Here is a 19695-nt window from a genome sequence, read left to right on the forward strand (position 1 = left end):
ATAAAAAATAGTTTGTTGTGAGGACAACAATCCGTAGAGAGTAGACAGCGATGCTTTGATGTGTTGCAGGACATCTCTCAGATTTTGTGGACTCTTACATCAAAGTGAGTACCATAGTTTCTTGAGTATAGTGCCAACCCAAGCTTAATCACACCGAATCGGAAACTTTCGAAATTTGTGATGATTTGGCCAAAAATGCAAACTTTTGTGGCTAATCGGGTTGAAAAATATATGAAGAATGCCAGGAATGGGTTAACAAACATGTAAGAATTACAAGATTCATGTACCGATCATGCACGAATGTAAGAATCACCGAATTCCGAAGTTACGAATATCCTGAATGTTGTTCTTACTTAATTCTTAGATGATTCGTAGTTGACTCGGGACATTCGTGACTGTTTTGGGATGTTTTTCGGTTGAGGACAAGAAATTTTGGAAGACACGAATCGCTAAAAATAGCCAAGAATGCAAAAGAATTGATAACGAAGCTGTTACGGAACATAAGAATTAATTACAAATGGATAACAATACAGCCACGAAATTGCAATTCGGGGACAATTCCATGGTTTTGACAAATAAAAACTTTCTCGCCGATTCGATGAACCAAATGTCTGGGAATCAAATAAGATTCATTTAAGAACTTGAAGAAATGATTGAGATTTATCTACGAACATGAAAAATTTCCCATTCGGAGTGATTCAGTATATTCGTGGTCGTAGTGAAATGGGGGCATTTTGAATTACCATTTAAATTGCATTTCCTGTTCAGATAATCTCTGTTTTATGTGCAGAGAATATAATTACCTTGTGTATTTGTCTCATAAGCTAAGCCAGAAACAGAAATCAGCTGTACACACATTTTCTCCCAATCTACCAGTGATTCAGTTAAAAAGAGGGCACTATACTCAAGAAAATGCCGTATGTGAGAGTGGGTCTCACAATGAGGTTTAAAATCATGTGAATGAATAGTGAATGGTGAATTGGTGTTCAATGGTGCCTTCAAGATTATTGCACTTATACCGCAATGTGAATGCACACGTGTGTGTGTGAATGTTGAATATAAATGTGAATGTTAAATGTGAATATGAATGTGAATGTAGAATGTGACCATTAAATGTAAATGTTGAATATGAATATAATTGTTGAATGTTGAATATGAATATGAATGTTGAATGATGAATATGAATGTTGAATGTGAAATGTTGAATATGAATGTGAATATGAATGTTAAATGTGAACATGAATAGTGAATGGTGAACGCATATGGCGCATATGAATGTGAACGGTGAATGTTGAATATGAATCTTGAATGTGAATTGTTGAATATGAATGCGAATATGAATGTAAATGTGAACATGAATAGTGAATGGTGAATGTACATGGTGCATATGAATGTGAATGGTGAAAAATCATGAGGGAAGCATGACATTTAGAGACACCTATAATCCAATACCATGATAAAACCACATCATGCAGTAAAATATTCTCCTAAGCTGTGAAGTACTGTGAAAAATGTTTCTGATCTACTTTCATACCAAGTCAAAAGTTCCTTGAATAAGCAATCAAGATAGGGCAGTGTTTCTAGTCTGTAAAAACAAACATTTCCACAAAAACCAGGGAGAGAGCCAACCGTGTTTCAATCCTAGTGTCTAGAAGTGAGTCATGTGATGAAAAACAATGAAAATCACCACTACAGCCACCACCACCACCACAGGGATGAGAAACTTGGATTACTCACATGCTACTGCTTAATAGCCTGCTTGAACAGATTAAGTCAACACTGTAATATGTATTCAGAAATAACAAGGAAAATACTGAGTGTAGGTCTGTAATGTGGTTCTCGCAATGACAAAGGTATAACATTGCTTAAACAATGTCTAAACAATGTTACTTTGTCACTGCAAGAAGCACATTACAGCACATTCAACACTGGAAGTCAATTTGAAAATATCTTTAGGACATATCTTAAAACAGTCAATTAAAGTCCAAGAATATATGAATTGATTGGAGACGCTGTATTGTCCTATTAATGTACTAGTTTGTTGGACAAAAATCAACTCCACCCAAACATATCCATCCCCCCACCCACAACCCTTCCACCCACATCCCCCCACCCTAACATATCCCTCCCACCCATACCCCTCCACCCTAACAAACCCCTCCCTCCCACAACCCCCTACCCTAACATATCCCTCCCACCCATACCCCTCCATTCTAACAAACCCCTCCCACCCACATCCCCCCACCCTAACATATCCCTCCCACCCATACCCCTCCATCCTAACAAACCCCTCCCACCCACATCCCCCCACCCTAACATATCCCTCCCACCCATACCCCTCCATCCTAACAAACCGGACTAATGATACAGGTAGACTATTGATCATGTGCGGATCACTTAAGCTGAGCAGGTGTCCTAACAAGGGACAAACTGCATTAGGACAGGTGCACCCATCACTCTGGCTAATATTACCACAAAATATAGATTTTTATCCTGGAAACTTTCAGTGTGGTCATATCCCAGCCAGCATGGCTACTAGAAAACAAAGCCACTTAATGCCCAGCTCTTCTCCTATCATACATCAACGTATATCATGTCAGCTTTGTCACTCAATGATCTCTCTGTCTAACGATTTGCCCAGAGATGAAAAGACAGACAAAGAAAAGTAACTGAAACTTGAAAAGCAAAAATATCCAGTAAAAGCTTTGTTTCACCTAAATCTTTTCAGGACTCAGATAACAGGCATTTGTTTTCACATTAAACATTTGATTAATGACAGCAGCATGATTTCAGTTGTGCCCACATAACCATCATCTGAATGTCAACAATGACAAAAAGTCTGAAGGCAGATAAAACATCTGTCTTGTTCAACATCATAATACTGAACTGTATTAATTGTATTAATAAAAAAAACAGCTGTCACTGAGATTTCAATATACAATGTGCAATCCAAGATGGCTTGTGTTACAATCCAAGATGGCAGGTCAAGCAAATCAAAGGGGAGATAACTCACTTTTTCTTGTTCCCTGGTTGCAGTGCATTAGCCAATAGACTCTTGTATTGTTCGGATCGAAGAAAGCGAGCATAGCTGTCTTTCTTCATCAACAGAAAGATATGTTCCTGAGCAGCCTCAAAAGTAAACCTGCAATGTTAAGAAATATGACGATAAAAACACCCTTTATTAGCCAATGTTTTATATTATCTCTATTGTGTTATATGATACATGCCCTGAAACCATTAAAGTTTTTTTTTGTTTATTGTTTAACGCCACACTCAGAATTATTCCAGCTACATGACAGCAGTCTGTAAATAATTGAGTCTGGACCAGACAAACCAGGGATTGACATCATGAGCATTGATCCAAGCAATTTGATACGATGACATCAACAAGTGATCCCGTTAGTAGCCTCTTACGACAAGCATGGGTTGCTGAAGACCTATTCTAAGTTGGATCCTCACAGGTTACAATTAAAGTCACTAGGTTCATTATGACACCCTGATTCGTATGACACGACACGACACGACACGACACGACACGAAAGTCATTGGGAGAAAAGGACCAGAATTACCACAAGGTTATAAAGATTTGAAATTAACCTTTCCTGGTTGTTATCAGTGTGGAAATTTGCAAACAAAGGATAAAATCTGTTTGTAAACAAAGGATAAAATGTTAGTAAACAAAGGATAAAATCTGTTGGCAAACAAAGGATAAAATCTGTTTGTAAACAAAGGATAAAAATCTGTTAGTAAACAAAGGATAAAATATGTTTGCAAACAAAGGATAAAATCTGTTAGTAAACAAAGGATAAAATATGTTTGTAAACAAAGGATAAAATCTGTTAGTAAACAAAGGATAAAATCTGTTGGCAAACAAAGGATAAAATCTGTGTGTAAACAAAGTAAACCATCCTGCATGGTGCTTGTTCTTCCAGCAGTCAGTGCCTGAGCACCAGGACCATGCCGAGTGTCCATGAATCTAATGGCCGCTAGCAGAACTGATCATTAACACTGGCAGACCATATTAAAGATCCAGGTTACAATTGTCGTAAGAGGCCACTCATCAGGAGGTCAGGATAACTTGTCTTAATTGCACAGGTCGATGCTGATGATCATTGGAATGTTTGGTCCGGACTCATATATTTACAGACCATCGTTACATGGGTGGAATATTGCTGTGTGCAGCGTTAAATAGCATACATACAAGTGTATCTTACCTGTCTGGTTTCTCCTTCTTCAAGTTCTGCTGGACTATTTCCATGGTCTTCCCATCTATATTGATCTCATGGGCTGACCCAGGATTCAAGAATTCACTGAAAGAAGAAACATCTTTAGTTCAATTGAATACTAAATTGAATTCTAAAATGTATTTACAGGTTTCGTACATGATTCAAGAAATTCAAGAAGGCAGCATGAGAAAGCTGGATATTTTGGCCACTGTACTCAAGGACCACTGACTACTGATAAATAACTTGTCCCCATTACTTTTTACTGGCCCTGAAAACTTGTAGGTTGAATGATTTTTAACTAAGAAGATTTCCAAGGTAACAGGTGGGATTATGTGATATAGTCTTGCTTATTGCAATCAAAGTGAGTGAGTTTGGTTTAACGCCGCTTTAAACAGTATTCCAGTTAAATCACGGTGTGTCAGCTTAATTAGGGAGGAAAGCCCCAAGTGATGCAGGTCTCAGACATTTACCACTTTGGTGAAACCCACGAGCACAGGTTTGGTGCTGATAAACCTGGCAATAATCGGGATTCGAACCCACAGTCATAGGTTTCTGGCGTGCCCAAGGGATGCAACTCTGCATAGAAAATCGCGGCGCCTTAGACGACTGGGCCACCCGTGCCCCCTATTGCACTCAGAGCAGCAGGTACATGTCTTGGTAGTTTCCTATACTGCAGCAATCATTAATATCATTGGTTGTTTCAAGGGAAGGAAAATATACGTGAGTGAGTGAGTCTAACACCAATTTTAACAGTATTCCAGTTATATCACGTCATGTCAGCTTAATGTGGGAGGAAAGCCCAAAGTGATGCAAGTCTCAGACATTTACCACATTGGTGAAACCCACTAGCACAGGTATGGTGCTGAAAAACCAAGTAACATAGTCAGGGTGAACCAGGATTCAAACCCACATTCAAAGGTTTCTGGTGTGCTTAAGATATGCACACAAAAAATTGCTGCACCTTGGATGACTGGGTCACCCGTGCCCTGGAGATACATAAATACAATAGAATAGATGAGGACATCTAACAAGATGAATGTGAGTGTGAGTGTGTTTGGTTTTACGCCGCTTTTAGCAATATTCCAGCAATATCACAGCGGGGGACACCAGAAATGGGCTTCACACATTGTACCCATGTCGGGAATCGAACCCGGGTCTTCGGCGTGACAAGCGAAAGCTTTAACCACTAGGCTTGCCGACCGCCCCTCTAACAAGATGAACACAAGTTGACCAAGTTGAAGGAAGGTAGTGTCCTTGTTGATGAAGGGTGTGAATTACATAGACTGAGTGTTTGTTGAAGCACTCAGGTTTCTGTACGCCAGTGGAGGCTGCAACTAATGACGTTAATATTACCCAGACCATGCACATGTTCTACGACTTACTGTAAAATTGTAATTGTTAATTACAAAAGAACATGATACTGTTCCGGTGCCCCAGAAGAAACACTGCAGAATCGCGCCTACATGACACATTTACCTTTGAGGTATCTCTAACCTTAGGGGTAACAGAATCTGTTCTACCTCATGGCATGGGGAAAATTGACACCAAGGGGTAAATGCACTTAAATGACAAAATTTACACCCGCCGTTATATTTGCCCCCTAGGGTAGGGTGGTGCCAGTAAGATTACCCCAGGGGGTAAATAGGTGCATGTAAACAAGGCTTAAATTAGCCCATTTCTGCTGTCCCCCGCCATGAAATTGATCGAATATTGCGAAAAGCGGCATAAAATCAAACTCACTCACTCAAGGCTTAAATGGGAAATAAGATGGGTGAGCGAGTTTTACATTGTTTATAGCAATATTCCAGGAATTTTGTGGCCGAGAATCAGAGTTAAATACTGTGAATACAGACCAGCATACGTCTCTAAGCTTATGTATATATCAGCTTCAACTAGCTGCAACACTTACTCATAGATCCTGTCTATCATGACGGCGACCTTGGAGTGAGGACAGAACTTGAGGTCTTCGCAGGCCTTCCAGAAGCGGATGTTCTCGTGGCTGTACTCCTTCTTGAGGAATTTCTCAAACTCTTCCCTCCCCACATAGTCGGACAGCAACTCGTGAAAACTGTATGCCCACTTCTTCACTCGACGCTCGGTCGGATTTTCGATGCTGAAACATATTGGAAAGATTCTTAGGATCCATGTATGCATTCAATAACTTCCCATACTGAAGAAAACATCAACAAAGAATTGTTAATAATTTTGGTAATTTGTATCCCTGTATCCCTGTTACATGTATAACTCTAAGTGGATGGGTGGGTGATAGGGCAAGTGAGCAGGCGTGCGAGGGAGGGAGGGACCACTCTGAACAATATTTTAGTTAATTTGTGGCATGTGAGCTTGATCCTTGTTGATGAGGGAGGAAAGCTCTAAGTGATGTAGGTCTTAGACGTTTACCACTTTAAGATTAACGACCGCCTCCGTGGTGTAACGGTAGAGCGTCTACCCGGAGAGCGGAAGGTCCGGGGTTCGATCCTCAGCCGCGTTAAAAGATGGTACTTGTTGTTACCCTGTCTGGCGCTTGGCATTAAGGGGCTAAAACAAGGACTGGTCGGCTCAGAGTCAGTATACTGTGTCTGAGTGGGGTATTCATGTTAAACTGCGGCATGGTATCTCAGTGTGCTAGCACTATAAATCGGCATCAGTCCGGACTAGTACAAGCAGCCACATACACATACACGTGCATGCACGTCGCTATATAAGTGCAATAATCCTAGACGCGACGTTAAACCCCATTTCACCTCACCTCACCTCACCTCACCTCACCTCACTAACAATGATAATCTGGATGGAACTGGGGTTTGGACTAATGACCCTAGAATTCTGGCATGCACGTGTTTGTTCCTGCTTGTTCTAGTCTGGACCATTTTTATGGTGCTAGCCCACTGAGATACCATGTCTCAGCTGACCAGTTCTTGGTTTAGCCCCTTAAAGCCCCATCTGCGGTAGTAACTACCGCACTCTAGTGGGCGGAGCTTATACAAGTGATCTGACAGGTCAATATGACGTCATCATAAACACATAGATTTCATTGGTTAATGCGTAAACGGGTGAGATCATGTAAACACCCACCCACGTGGGACGTTTGACAACAAGGACGTAAGTTTTAATGGGAATATTTATAAATGTTTACCAAACGATTCCAAGACTTTTCGACAAACGCGTCCATCTTTGGTTTCAAAACGTACCTTCCATGTCGTCGTCACATCTTCATAATGTCCACGATTTATCCAACACAGTCCAACACACAAATTATAGTTCTAGATCTCTGGACGAGAGCGAAATACATAAACGGATGACGAGGAAACATATGTTAACACCCACCCACGTGCCAACAAGGACGTAAGTTTGTGCAATGTTACACTCACCATTAACGGTAATACATATTCATCAAACTATTCCACGACTTCTCAACAAACGCATACGTCTTTGGTTTCAAAACCTTCCTGCTATTTCGTCTTCGGTGATGGCGCACATCTTCATAAAATGTCACTGTGGAATGTCCACGATCTATGTTTTCATTCCAGTCTAACACACACAAATTCGTCCTGCGCTTGTATTCTCTGGACGAGAACGAAATACGTTTGTCGTGATAAATAAGTGCAGTGTTATTAAAACATTCAACATAATGTGTGTCACGGCACCAAACGTAATCCTGTGGTGAACGATATATTTGGAGTTTGTGAATAGCATTTCTCAAAATATCAACAGCACTCGGTGATTTCAACAGTGTTTTCGTCGGAAGATAATGTTCGTCTTGCCTGCACCTGGAATCTGGATGACAACGATCATGAACACCCTGATAATGGTCAATAATATTGTCAAGGGACGAAAGCAGTTTTTTTTCGCTTCCGTCACACGTTTTCATTGACCAGTAGCAATGTGTTTTGACGGAGGCACACTTGTCCGAAAGTTCCTCGTGCCACGTCACTCCATGAAACTTCGCGGGTCCCCGTGACACAGATTTTAATTCCCTGCTGATTCCTTTAGTGGCATGCCAAGTATCATTTGCATTACATACTTCCAAACGATGTTCTGATAAATATTTGTTCACACTAGCATTTCTGTCATGTGCGTGAACATGTATTTCAACATTATTGTCATCAAGATGGTCATACAATTTTCGAATACCATGCATTTCATGTCGCTGGCTACACGGATCATCCTCTCTTGTCACTACTTCGGCATGAACACATTTCTTGGTCTCGCAACTCAAAGCGACAATGTCGCTCTCAGCTGCATTTTTTCTCCAGCCATGACGAGCATCTGTCATAATGTCAATGCCTTGATAATCTTCTTTCTGATCAATAGATTTCAACAATGTGATACACACAGCCTCGTTCGCCGCGTCATCACACGATTCCTTAGCCATATCACTAACAATGTCACAATGACGATCGTAAAGCGAACTGACGAATGCCTCAGAACAAACTCCCAAGTTAGCATGTGTACAAAATCTTTCATATTGTACAAAACGAAGCCCAGACATCAACAAGCCATGAACAATACGCGTATTCGCTTGAAACTTTCCCCCTTCAATATGACTAGACGTGTCCCATTTTACACAATGTTGACCACAATCGAAGGAAACTTTTCCGACATGTCCAAATCTGCTTATTTCATTCAGTTTTAATGCGTGCGAACAGTTCTCTTGAGTTGCATGATAATGAACCCGATCAGTTAAATTCTGTAGAGCTGACTGAGTAACAACGAAGAGTTCCTCGGAGGTGTCTGCACGCGAAGATATTTGATAAGAAGGTGGTATCAACAATTCACGTTCAGAAGGTTCGGTCTGTTCAAAAGCACCCCGTCCATGATGATTCAAATAAAAGTCAAACACTTCACACAAAACCGAAGTATTGGAAACTTCAGAAATTTTCTCAGCCATGGTCAATTTAACAGCATCTAACTTGTTAAAAGACTGACAATTTCTCATTTTCATCGCTCACATAAAAACGAATACCCCCAGAAACGTTTGTAGACGATGATAGTTTTCTTTTTTCATTTCGTTGTTTCACCGTCTCCGAAGAATCAGATGGTCGTTTCCTTCGAGGATTTTCCTGCCTATTTTCATCCCGAAGTCTTGGTACATCCATGATAGTTCAGTAGAAACAACAGAAACTATCTAGAACTAGTGCAGAATACGAACACTATATGATTGAAATAGGTTTATTTAGAATTCAAGTGATTGCAAACAAACACTAAATTCTAATATCTGAAATCTTTCCGATTTTCCTGTGAAAGTACGATTAGTACGACTTGGTATGTCACAATAGCCCCTCACAGCGAAATGACATTTTGACCTACACAGTAAGCTAAGCACGCGGGAGCATATGCAAAAACTTTTTCCGCGAAGCGAGGTGTGTTTCTCATGATGTCAATCACTGGATTGTCTGGTACATACTCGATTATTTCCACAACGGCGTCATAATTATGACTGGAATATTGCTGAGTGTGGAGTTAAGCAATAAACAAAAGCAAATCTGTCTTGAAATATAGCATTCACTTACAGAAATACCTACTAACACAACGTGTAACAATAATAATTAATAATTTTGTCCGCGAAGTAAGGTGCGTTTTGGTGCGTTCTAGATCTGATCGCAAACACAGAACTGAAACACAAAGACCATATACTCGGTATATGGTCACTGTGAAAAATAACTATATGTCTGGAATAAAACACACAACCTATTCGGACTGATTAAATCCATTTTTTCCACTGATAATGCATCAAATGTTGAAATTCAAAAACAATCTCGCATCAATGTTATGTAAACAAACTTGCGAATGAAGGTGACCTTCGACACACTCCAACCTGATCAGGGTTATGACCCCGGGATGCAATAATAAATAAAAATGCATTTTATAGTAAAGAATTATTTTCGTTGATATTATTAATAAAAAATGGTGTACGTGCTATTTCTAGATTTGACATTATTTATATATACAATTTAAAAATGGGATAAGGCACGACTTTTTGAAACCAATGTGGGTTTCTTCTAATAACTTTCTAAAACTTGTTGCATGCCCCCTGACCGACCACGCGATCTCCTAGCAACCACGCCCCGAGCGCGCATCCAAACTGGATGACTGCTTACGACAACTGTCAAATATTTTGCAAGTTACCTCGTCTTCAATATGAGCATCAAACATTTTCGTGTGACGCTTAATTTAACAGAAGAGCTGTTTGAAATGATTAGGGGAGCCTTTGGTCATTTCGATTATGACATTGATGACTTTCTCGTGGAGAAAGTTCCAATTGAAGATGACATAATTCCGCCTGCCAACTCTAATCAACAAGATGGCGCCCCTCTTCCCGCCCTTCCATGTGCAACAGAAACATTGAAAAATTCATTGCCGATTCTTGGTATTGGTTGTTCAGTGTCACAGCCAGATTTTATTGTGAAGCCAGTTGAAGGAGAAGATGCCTGCTCTCACTGTTTTTGTCAACCATGCGTGACACAGCACAGGCAGTCGTGGTTAGGGAATGGCGCCCCTCCAAATTGCAGAAATTCGTCGATTCGGAAACAGCGCTACAAATACTTCTGGACAGAGCTGAACAGACGAAATGCTTGGAGAGATCCCAGATACTTGGACATGAAGAGACGGATGTTAAACGTAGGCGCGGATGCGGGATTGGTGTGGACAAAACGTGAAGTGATGCCAGATTGTGTCTTGAAACTTGTGCGCGATTTATATCCAAATCCACCGAACAAACAATACATGGGACACATGTGGATCTAATTATTAAACTCGTTTTGATGTGTGAAAAAAATTGTGAAAGAAATGGAATCAGTGATTAAAATTTTCTTGGAATATGTGCATTGGATTTTTCGTTATCGTAAGTACAAGTACAATATCTAGAATGGTCTATTGTAGGTCAGAGTATCTAGTCTAGTTTCGTTGCGTTTTAGTACATTTGGTATCAGTTGGTTTTGTGCAGTTTATGTTGATAGACGTGACATGTTGATGTGTTGTTGTCAAAGTAAGAAATATTGACGCAACTTCAGTTTTTTTTTAAATTTGGCATATTACAAAACAATAGTTGTAAAGCCTTATTAATTAACGTATTAAAAATGTGATCTGGCTATTGTGTGACATGATAGGCCTGGCTCTGGAATGCAAGTAACCAAACAAATGCCCAAATATTTACTTTATTATCCGAAAAAAATGTATAATCTTGTCGCTAATTAATGTTACTGTTCCATTAACCGGCAATGTTGTTGTGTTGCCGTTCATCCGTAAAGTTATACTCCAAATTACAATTTGACAACAAATTCATCGAATCTGTCACGTGTACACATGACCATGTGCTTTGCTATTTATAGCGCAACCGTAAATAAGCTCCGCCCACTGTGATTGATGCAGACGCCAAACACGATCGATTCGATTTTTTATGATAAAACTACAGAAGATTTATTGACTTAAATCTAGATATGGAGCCATTTATTGTATCCATGGTTTGTCATTCAAGTTGATACGAAGTTTGACGGTCAAAGGTGATCTGGTTCCCGTATGGTTTTCAAAAAACCTCTCCCGACACTCGGTTGTGTTTACATTGTCAGTCATTGTTCGAAACTGAAACACCGCCACCTTGCGGGCTATTTATAGTCAGGGTGGGGCTTTAATGCTGAGCGCCAGGCAGAGTAACAAGAAGTACCATCTTTAAACGCTTTTTGGTATGATGCGGCTGGGGATCGAACCCCGGACCATCTGCTCTCTTGGCGGACGATTACCATTAGACCCCCAAAGGCGGTCTGAACTGTACCACTAGACCTCCAAAGGTTGTCTGAACTGTACCACTAGACCCCCCAAAGGTGGTCTGAGCTGTACCACTAGACCCCCAAAGGCAACCTGAACTGTACCACTAGACCCCCAAAGGCGGTCTGAACTGTACCACTAGACCCCCAAAGGCGGTCTGAACTGTACCACTAGACCCCCAAAGTCGGTCTGAACTGTACCACTAGACCCCCAAAGGTGGTCTGCACTGTACCACTAGACCCCCAAAGGCGGTCTGAGCTGTACCACTAGACCCCCAAAGGCGGTCTGAGCTGTACCACTAGACCCCCAAAGGCGGTCTGAACTGTACCACTAGACCCCCAAAGGCGGTCTGAACTGTACCACTAGACCCCCAAAGGCGGTCTGCATCTACCTCTAGGCCCCGAAAGGCGGTCTGAGCTGTACCACTAGACCCCCAAAGGCGGTCTGAACTGTACCACTAGACCCCCAAAGGTGGTCTGAGCTGTACCACTAGACCCCCAAAGGCGGTCTGAACTGTACCACTAGACCCCTAAAGGTGGTCTGAGCTGTATCACTAGACCCCCAAAGGCGGTCTGAACTGTACCACTAGACCCCCAAAAGGCGGTCTGCATCTACCTCTAGACCCCCAAAGGCGGTCTGAACTGTACCACTAGACCCCCAAAGGCGGTCTGAACTGTACCACTAGACCCCCAAAGGTGGTCTGAACTGTACCACTAGACCCCCAAAGGTGGTCTGAACTGTACCACTAGACCCCCAAAGGCGGTCTGAACTGTACCACTAGACCCCCAAAGGCGGTCTGAACTGTACCACTAGACCCCCAAAGGCGGTCTGCATCTACCTCTAGGCCCCGAAAGGCGGTCTGAGCTGTACCACTAGACCCCCAAAGGCGGTCTGAACTGTACCACTAGACCCCCAAAGGTGGTCTGAGCTGTACCACTAGACCCCCAAAGGCGGTCTGAACTGTACCACTAGACCCCTAAAGGTGGTCTTAGCTGTATCACTTGACCCCCAAAGGCGGTCTGAACTGTACCACTAGACCCCCAAAGGCGGTCTGCATCTACCTCTCGACCCCCAAAGGCGGTCTGAACTGTACCACTAGACCCCCAAAGGCGGTCTGAACTGTACCACTAGACCCCCAAAGGTGGTCTGAACTGTACCACTAGACCCCCAAAGGTGGTCTGAACTGTACCACTAGACCCCCAAAGGCGGTCTGACCTGTACCACTAGACCCCCAAAGGCGGTCTGCATCTACTTCTAGACCCCCAAAGGCGGTCTGAGCTGTACCACTAGACCCCCAAAGGCGGTCTGAACTGTACCACTAGACCCCCAAAGGTGGTCTGCACTGTACCACTAGACCCCCAAAGGCGGTCTGAGCTGTACCACTAGACCCCCAAAGGTGGTCTGAGCTGTACCACTAAACCCCCAAAGGCGGTCTGAGCTGTACCACTAAACCCCCAAAGGCGGTCTGAACTGTACCACTAGACCCCCAAAGGCGGTCTGCATCTACCTCTAGACCCCCAAAGGCGGTCTGAGCTGTACCACTAGACCCCCAAAGGCGGTCTGCATCTACCTCTAGACCCCCAAAGGCGGTCTGAGCTGTACCACTAGACCCCCAAAGGTGGTCTGAACTGTACCACTAGACCCCCAAAGGTGGTCTGAACTGTACCACTAGACCCCCAAAGGTGGTCTGAGCTGTACCGCTAGACCCCCAAAGGCGGTCTGAACTGTACCACTAGACCCCTAAAGGTGGTCTGAGCTGTATCACTAGACCCCCAAAGGCGGTCTGCATCTACCTCTAGACCCCCAAAGGCGGTCTGAGCTGTACCACTAGACCCCCAAAAGCGGTCTGAACTGTACCACTAGACCCCCAAAGGTGGTCTGAACTGTACCACTAGACCCCCAAAGGTGGTCTGAGCTGCACCACTGGACTACCACTAGACCCCCAAAGGCGGTCTGAGCTGTACCACTAGACCCCCAAAGGCGGTCTGAGCTGTACCACTAGACCCCCAAAGGCGGTCTGAACTGTACCACTAGACCCCTAAAGGTGGTCTGAGCTGTATCACTAGACCCCCAAAGGCGGTCTGAACTGTACCACTAGACCCCCAAAGGTGGTCGGAGCTGTACCACTAGACCCCCAAAGGTGGTCTGAACTGTACCACTAGACCCCCAAAGGCGGTCTGAGCTGTACCACTAGACCCCCAAAGGTGGTCTGAGCTGTACCACTAGACCCCCAAAGGTGGTCTGAGCTGTACCACTAGACCCCCAAAGGCGGTCTGAGCTGTACCACTAGACCCCCAAAGGCGGTCTGAACTGTACCACTAGACCCCCAAAGGTGGTCTGAACTGTACCACTAGACCCCCAAAGGTGGTCTGAGCTGTACCACTAGACCCCCAAAGGTGGTCTGAACTGTACCACTAGACCCCCAAAGGCGGTCTGAACTGTACCACTAGACCCCCAAAGGCGGTCTGAACTGTACCACTAGACCCCCAAAGGCGGTCTGCATCTACCTCTAGGCCCCGAAAGGCGGTCTGAGCTGTACCACTAGACCCCCAAAGGCGGTCTGAACTGTACCACTAGACCCCCAAAGGTGGTCTGAGCTGTACCACTAGACCCCCAAAGGCGGTCTGAACTGTACCACTAGACCCCTAAAGGTGGTCTGAGCTGTATCACTAGACCCCCAAAGGCGGTCTGAACTGTACCACTAGACCCCCAAAGGCGGTCTGCATCTACCTCTAGACCCCCAAAGGCGGTCTGAACTGTACCACTAGACCCCCAAAGGCGGTCTGAACTGTACCACTAGACCCCCAAAGGTGGTCTGAACTGTACCACTAGACCCCCAAAGGTGGTCTGAACTGTACCACTAGACCCCCAAAGGCGGTCTGAACTGTACCACTAGACCCCCAAAGGCGGTCTGCATCTACCTCTAGACCCCCAAAGGCGGTCTGAGCTGTACCACTAGACCCCCAAAGGCGGTCTGAACTGTACCACTAGACCCCCAAAGGTGGTCTGCACTGTACCACTAGACCCCCAAAGGCGGTCTGAGCTGTACCACTAGACCCCCAAAGGTGGTCTGAGCTGTACCACTAAACCCCCAAAGGCGGTCTGAGCTGTACCACTAAACCCCCAAAGGCGGTCTGAACTGTACCACTAGACCCCCAAAGGCGGTCTGCATCTACCTCTAGACCCCCAAAGGCGGTCTGAGCTGTACCACTAGACCCCCAAAGGCGGTCTGCATCTACCTCTAGACCCCCAAAGGCGGTCTGAGCTGTACCACTAGACCCCCAAAGGTGGTCTGAACTGTACCACTAGACCCCCAAAGGTGGTCTGAACTGTACCACTAGACCCCCAAAGGTGGTCTGAGCTGTACCACTAGACCCCCAAAGGCGGTCTGAACTGTACCACTAGACCCCTAAAGGTGGTCTGAGCTGTATCACTAGACCCCCAAAGGCGGTCTGCATCTACCTCTAGACCCCCAAAGGCGGTCTGAGCTGTACCACTAGACCCCCAAAAGCGGTCTGAACTGTACCACTAGACCCCCAAAGGTGGTCTGAACTGTACCACTAGACCCCCAAAGGTGGTCTGAGCTGCACCACTGGACTACCACTAGACCCCCAAAGGCGGTCTGAGCTGTACCACTAGACCCCCAAAGGCGGTCTGAACTGTACCACTAGACCCCTAAAGGTGGTCTGAGCTGTATCACTAGACCCCCAAAGGCGGTCTGAACTGTACCACTAGACCCCCAAAGGTGGTCGGAGCTGTACCACTAGACCCCCAAAGGTGGTCTGAACTGTACCACTAGACCCCCAAAGGCGGTCTGAGCTGTACCACTAGACCCCCAAAGGTGGTCTGAGCTGTACCACTAGACCCCCAAAGGTGGTCTGAGCTGTACCACTAGACCCCCAAAGGCGGTCTGAGCTGTACCACTAGACCCCCAAAGGCGGTCTGAACTGTACCACTAGACCCCCAAAGGTGGTCTGAACTGTACCACTAGACCCCCAAAGGTGGTCTGAGCTGTACCACTAGACCCCCAAAGGCGGTCTGAACTGTACCACTAGACCCCTAAAGGTGGTCTGAGCTGTATCACTAGACCCCCAAAGGCGGTCTGAACTGTACCACTAGACCCCGAAAGTCGGTCTGAACTGTACCACTAGACCCCCAAAGGTGGTCTGAACTGTACCACTAGACCCCCAAAGGTTGTCTGAGCTGCACCACTGGACTACCACTAGACCCCCAAAGGCGGTCTGAGCTGTACCACTAGACCCCCAAAGGCGGTCTGAACTGTACCACTAGACCCCTAAAGGTGGTCTGAGCTGTATCACTAGACCCCCAAAGGCGGTCTGAACTGTACCACTAGACCCCCCAAAGGTGGTCGGAGCTGTACCACTAGACCCCCAAAGGTGGTCTGAACTGTACCACTAGACCCCCAAAGGCGGTCTGAGCTGTACCACTAGATCCCCAAAGGTGGTCTGAGCTGTACCACTAGACCCCCAAAGGTGGTCTGAGCTGTACCACTAGACCCCCAAAGGCGGTCTGAGCTGTACCACTAGACCCCCAAAGGCGGTCTGAACTGACAATGAAACAATCAGGACATCAGGGAGTAACTGAGAAGAGCCAATGTTTGAGAAACTGGTGTCAAATCATAGTTTCCTGTTAAATGGAACAAGTACATATTTAGCAGATAAACCTACAGTTGAGGAAGTATAATTGTAGATTAGACACCCCTTACTGTCATTTGGAAGAGCACATTTTCACTGTTATCGATTCATTTCCTCTGGCAACCTTTGACAACAAGTCAACAATCATTGTCTCACAACTAGTCAACTAGTTATTGCCTATCTCTGGCAACTAATCCGCTAGTTATCGCCTATCTCTGGCAACTAATCCGCTAGTTATCACCTATCTCTGGCAACTAATCAGCTAGTTATCGCCTATCTCTGGCAAATAGTCAACTAGTTATCACCTTCCTCTGGCAACTAGTCACCTGGTTATCGACTTTTGTGGCAATTAGTCAACTAGTTATCGCCTTTCTTTCGCATCTTGTCAACTAGTTATCAAATCTTTGGCATCTAATCAATTAGTTATCTTCTTTCTCTGGCAAGTCTTCCCCAGCTGTTTCTCATGAAATCATCAGCCGCATTGATGACCAGCACAAAATAACTACACTTATTTAAAAAACCGATACCATAAAGCATCAACATTATTGTCATGCAGGAGGTGAGTGATATTGTTCATCACTGCAGCAATATTCCAACAATGTCACAGCAGCCGGTAACAACAGAGTCAAAAACCAGTACTGAAAACATAAGCAACAATGGTAGCCATCAGACAGAATGACGCGCCAAGTCACAGAGCCTGATCATCCAATACCCATTTTAGGGGACCCAGTGTTTCCTTAAGTCTTCGATGCTTGTATTCTTTAACACTGGCTAACAACAGCCATAGTGCCAAGATCGCTTTGTGGAACACGGTCCAGGTCTTTAGGAGATAATTTCAGTGCAAGGACACTAGTCCCTGAAAATGCCACCACTAATGGGCTGCCATACCTAGCATTGATGTCTATTAGCTGTCCCTGGATACATCAATGGCCTTGCACTAGTTGCAGCGTAATGTGCCGAATCATCAACTTATCAATGTAAGAACTAATTGCTCATTATTGAATGTTCTGGGAGCCATAAAGCTGGCAGGGCAGAAGAATCCAATACCACTCCAACAACTAAAACAAGGTATGAACAAACTCCAGACGAGACACACCTCTTGTTAACTGACCATCAAGCACATGAAATATGCTGTCAACAACTTCAAGTCCGATAAGATGGATAACATTCTTACAAATACCAGTCCTCACCAAAAAGAATTATTTCAAATGCTTTTTGCTTCAGAAACATACTTCTGACTGTTTCAACTCTGACACATAAACATACATGGTCTACATGCCGGACCATGTTTCCATAGCAACCATGGAAAATATTTATAATGCCAAATGCAATAATGTGTTAAGGAGAGGGATCGGATTTGCAAATTATCTTTTAATGTTTGTCTGCATACAATGACACACTAAGCCTTACGTAACAATTTCTTCCTTCTGCATAAAATGTTAAATTAAATCAATGCACTGCAACGGAGCCTTTGTAACATAGACTTGATCCTGGTCTTACTTGCACTGCATCACCTTAATGCATGACAATCTTTCTTGTACAACCACTACATCTTACACATAACTTGCTATCATAAATCCCTAAATCCAAAGTCTCCTGAAAGAACTGATTGCAAATTTGTTGGAAATATCAATTTTCCTTGACACATGAAGTCAATTTCCAAGAGAGAAAAAGTCAAAACATATCTAAATGTGTGGTTGTTTATTTCATTTCTACAAAAGCAACATTGCATATATTGTTAAGCATATAAAACAACTGTTGATCTTGAGATTGTGAATAATCAAAATAACAATTAATGTCTGTAACTAGCTTTTTATGTCTAACCCTGTTCGTGTAACATAAACCATGCGCTGCCTCTCGGAGATTAGAGATTACATTACAAATAATCAGATTGCCAGCCCTATCCCATACAATGAGTGGCTCAATCCCCCGAGTAGGCAACTGAAGGCATCATCCAGTTGTTGCTCGTTCTTGGCGTACGTTGTGGGCACAGTAATCAAACAGATGTCCAGAAAGGAAAGCCCCATGATTTGATTAAAAAAATCAAGGCAGAAACAGGCAGATTGGCGCTGCCTCAATCATTGAAATTACTCAAGAAGACATAAAATGGGTGGAGGATTTTTGTGTTTTGGTGACAATTCTAATAGCCTATCATTCTTTATTGTCTGTTTTCCACTATTTCTGTCAAGTATTTGTGATTAAGTATGTCTCACAAAGTATGAAAATCTGCAAAGTCGCCATGTTCATTAGATTTGTCCAACACTTTAACCAACCAGCCACCCAACCACCCCTTGTCCTTCATGAGAAAGGTTTCAGCAAACTCCAAGTCCTATAATTATCAAGGCAGAGGAAACCAAGAACGGGTTTCAAACACTGTGCCCATGTGAGGAATCAAACCTGGTACTCTAGTGGGACATTGCAAAGCTTGGACCATAATGCCAAGCGCCTGACAGGGAAACAACAAGTACCATCTTTTAACATCTTTTGGTATGACGAACCAGGGGATCGAACCCCGGGCCTGCTGCTCTCCAGGCGAACGCTCTACAACTAGACCACGGAGGTGGTCTCCTGGGGATATGATAATGACCGACTTCATGCATCAAGCTTCTATTTCCTCTTCAAAACACAAGATAGTAATATGATTAAACTAGACCAGGTAACAACTTTCTTATTCCTGTATTGATCTTCTTAAATTCTAAAGAAACTAACAATATATTTAATCTGGTTCATTGATGTCTAAAATTTCATTTCTAAGATTTAGCAGACAAAATGCTTTTCGATTGAACTTCCTGTTGGTTTGGTGTTAATTGTATTTCAATGAGGGCTTTGTATATTTGGAAAAATACATGTTATTGAGGGATATTTTGAACACATTGACATCACATTGACAGTTTGTGTATTTGACCTCCACTTAATGCTGACAACATTTTAGATGAAACTATTTCTGGGCATTAAAACTTGTTAATCTGTACATTTAATACAGAAACAAACTGTTTGGGTCTTATGAAGATGTTTGAAGTTATTAGTCCTATAGAATATATCTCAGGTAT

At 43.6% G+C, this 19695-nt stretch overlaps 1 protein-coding gene across 5 annotated transcripts in view; it reads right to left on the reverse strand.

The window, feature by feature from the left end:
• LOC139469752 (regulator of G-protein signaling 7-like) overlaps positions 1-19695 on the reverse strand; it is a 110068-nt gene that overhangs the window by 15949 nt on the left and 74424 nt on the right. For 2 of the 5 annotated variants that reach the window (XM_071252032.1, XM_071252030.1), the window contains exons 11-14: positions 6136-6339; positions 4215-4310; positions 3014-3142; positions 1738-1758 (exon numbers count right to left, since the gene is read on the reverse strand). In XM_071252032.1, coding sequence (XP_071108133.1) covers positions 1738-1758; positions 3014-3142; positions 4215-4310; positions 6136-6339 — 450 coding nt within the window. The remainder of the gene's footprint in view (positions 1-1737; positions 1759-3013; positions 3143-4214; positions 4311-6135; positions 6340-19695) is intronic. The other 3 variants (XM_071252034.1, XM_071252033.1, XM_071252031.1) reach the window with 2 other exon arrangements.

The sequence above is a fragment of the Haliotis cracherodii genome, unplaced genomic scaffold (assembly GCF_022045235.1).
Source record: "Haliotis cracherodii isolate W230 unplaced genomic scaffold, xgHalCrac1.p SCAF_2, whole genome shotgun sequence".
Taxonomy (NCBI): Eukaryota; Metazoa; Mollusca; class Gastropoda; order Lepetellida; family Haliotidae; genus Haliotis; species Haliotis cracherodii.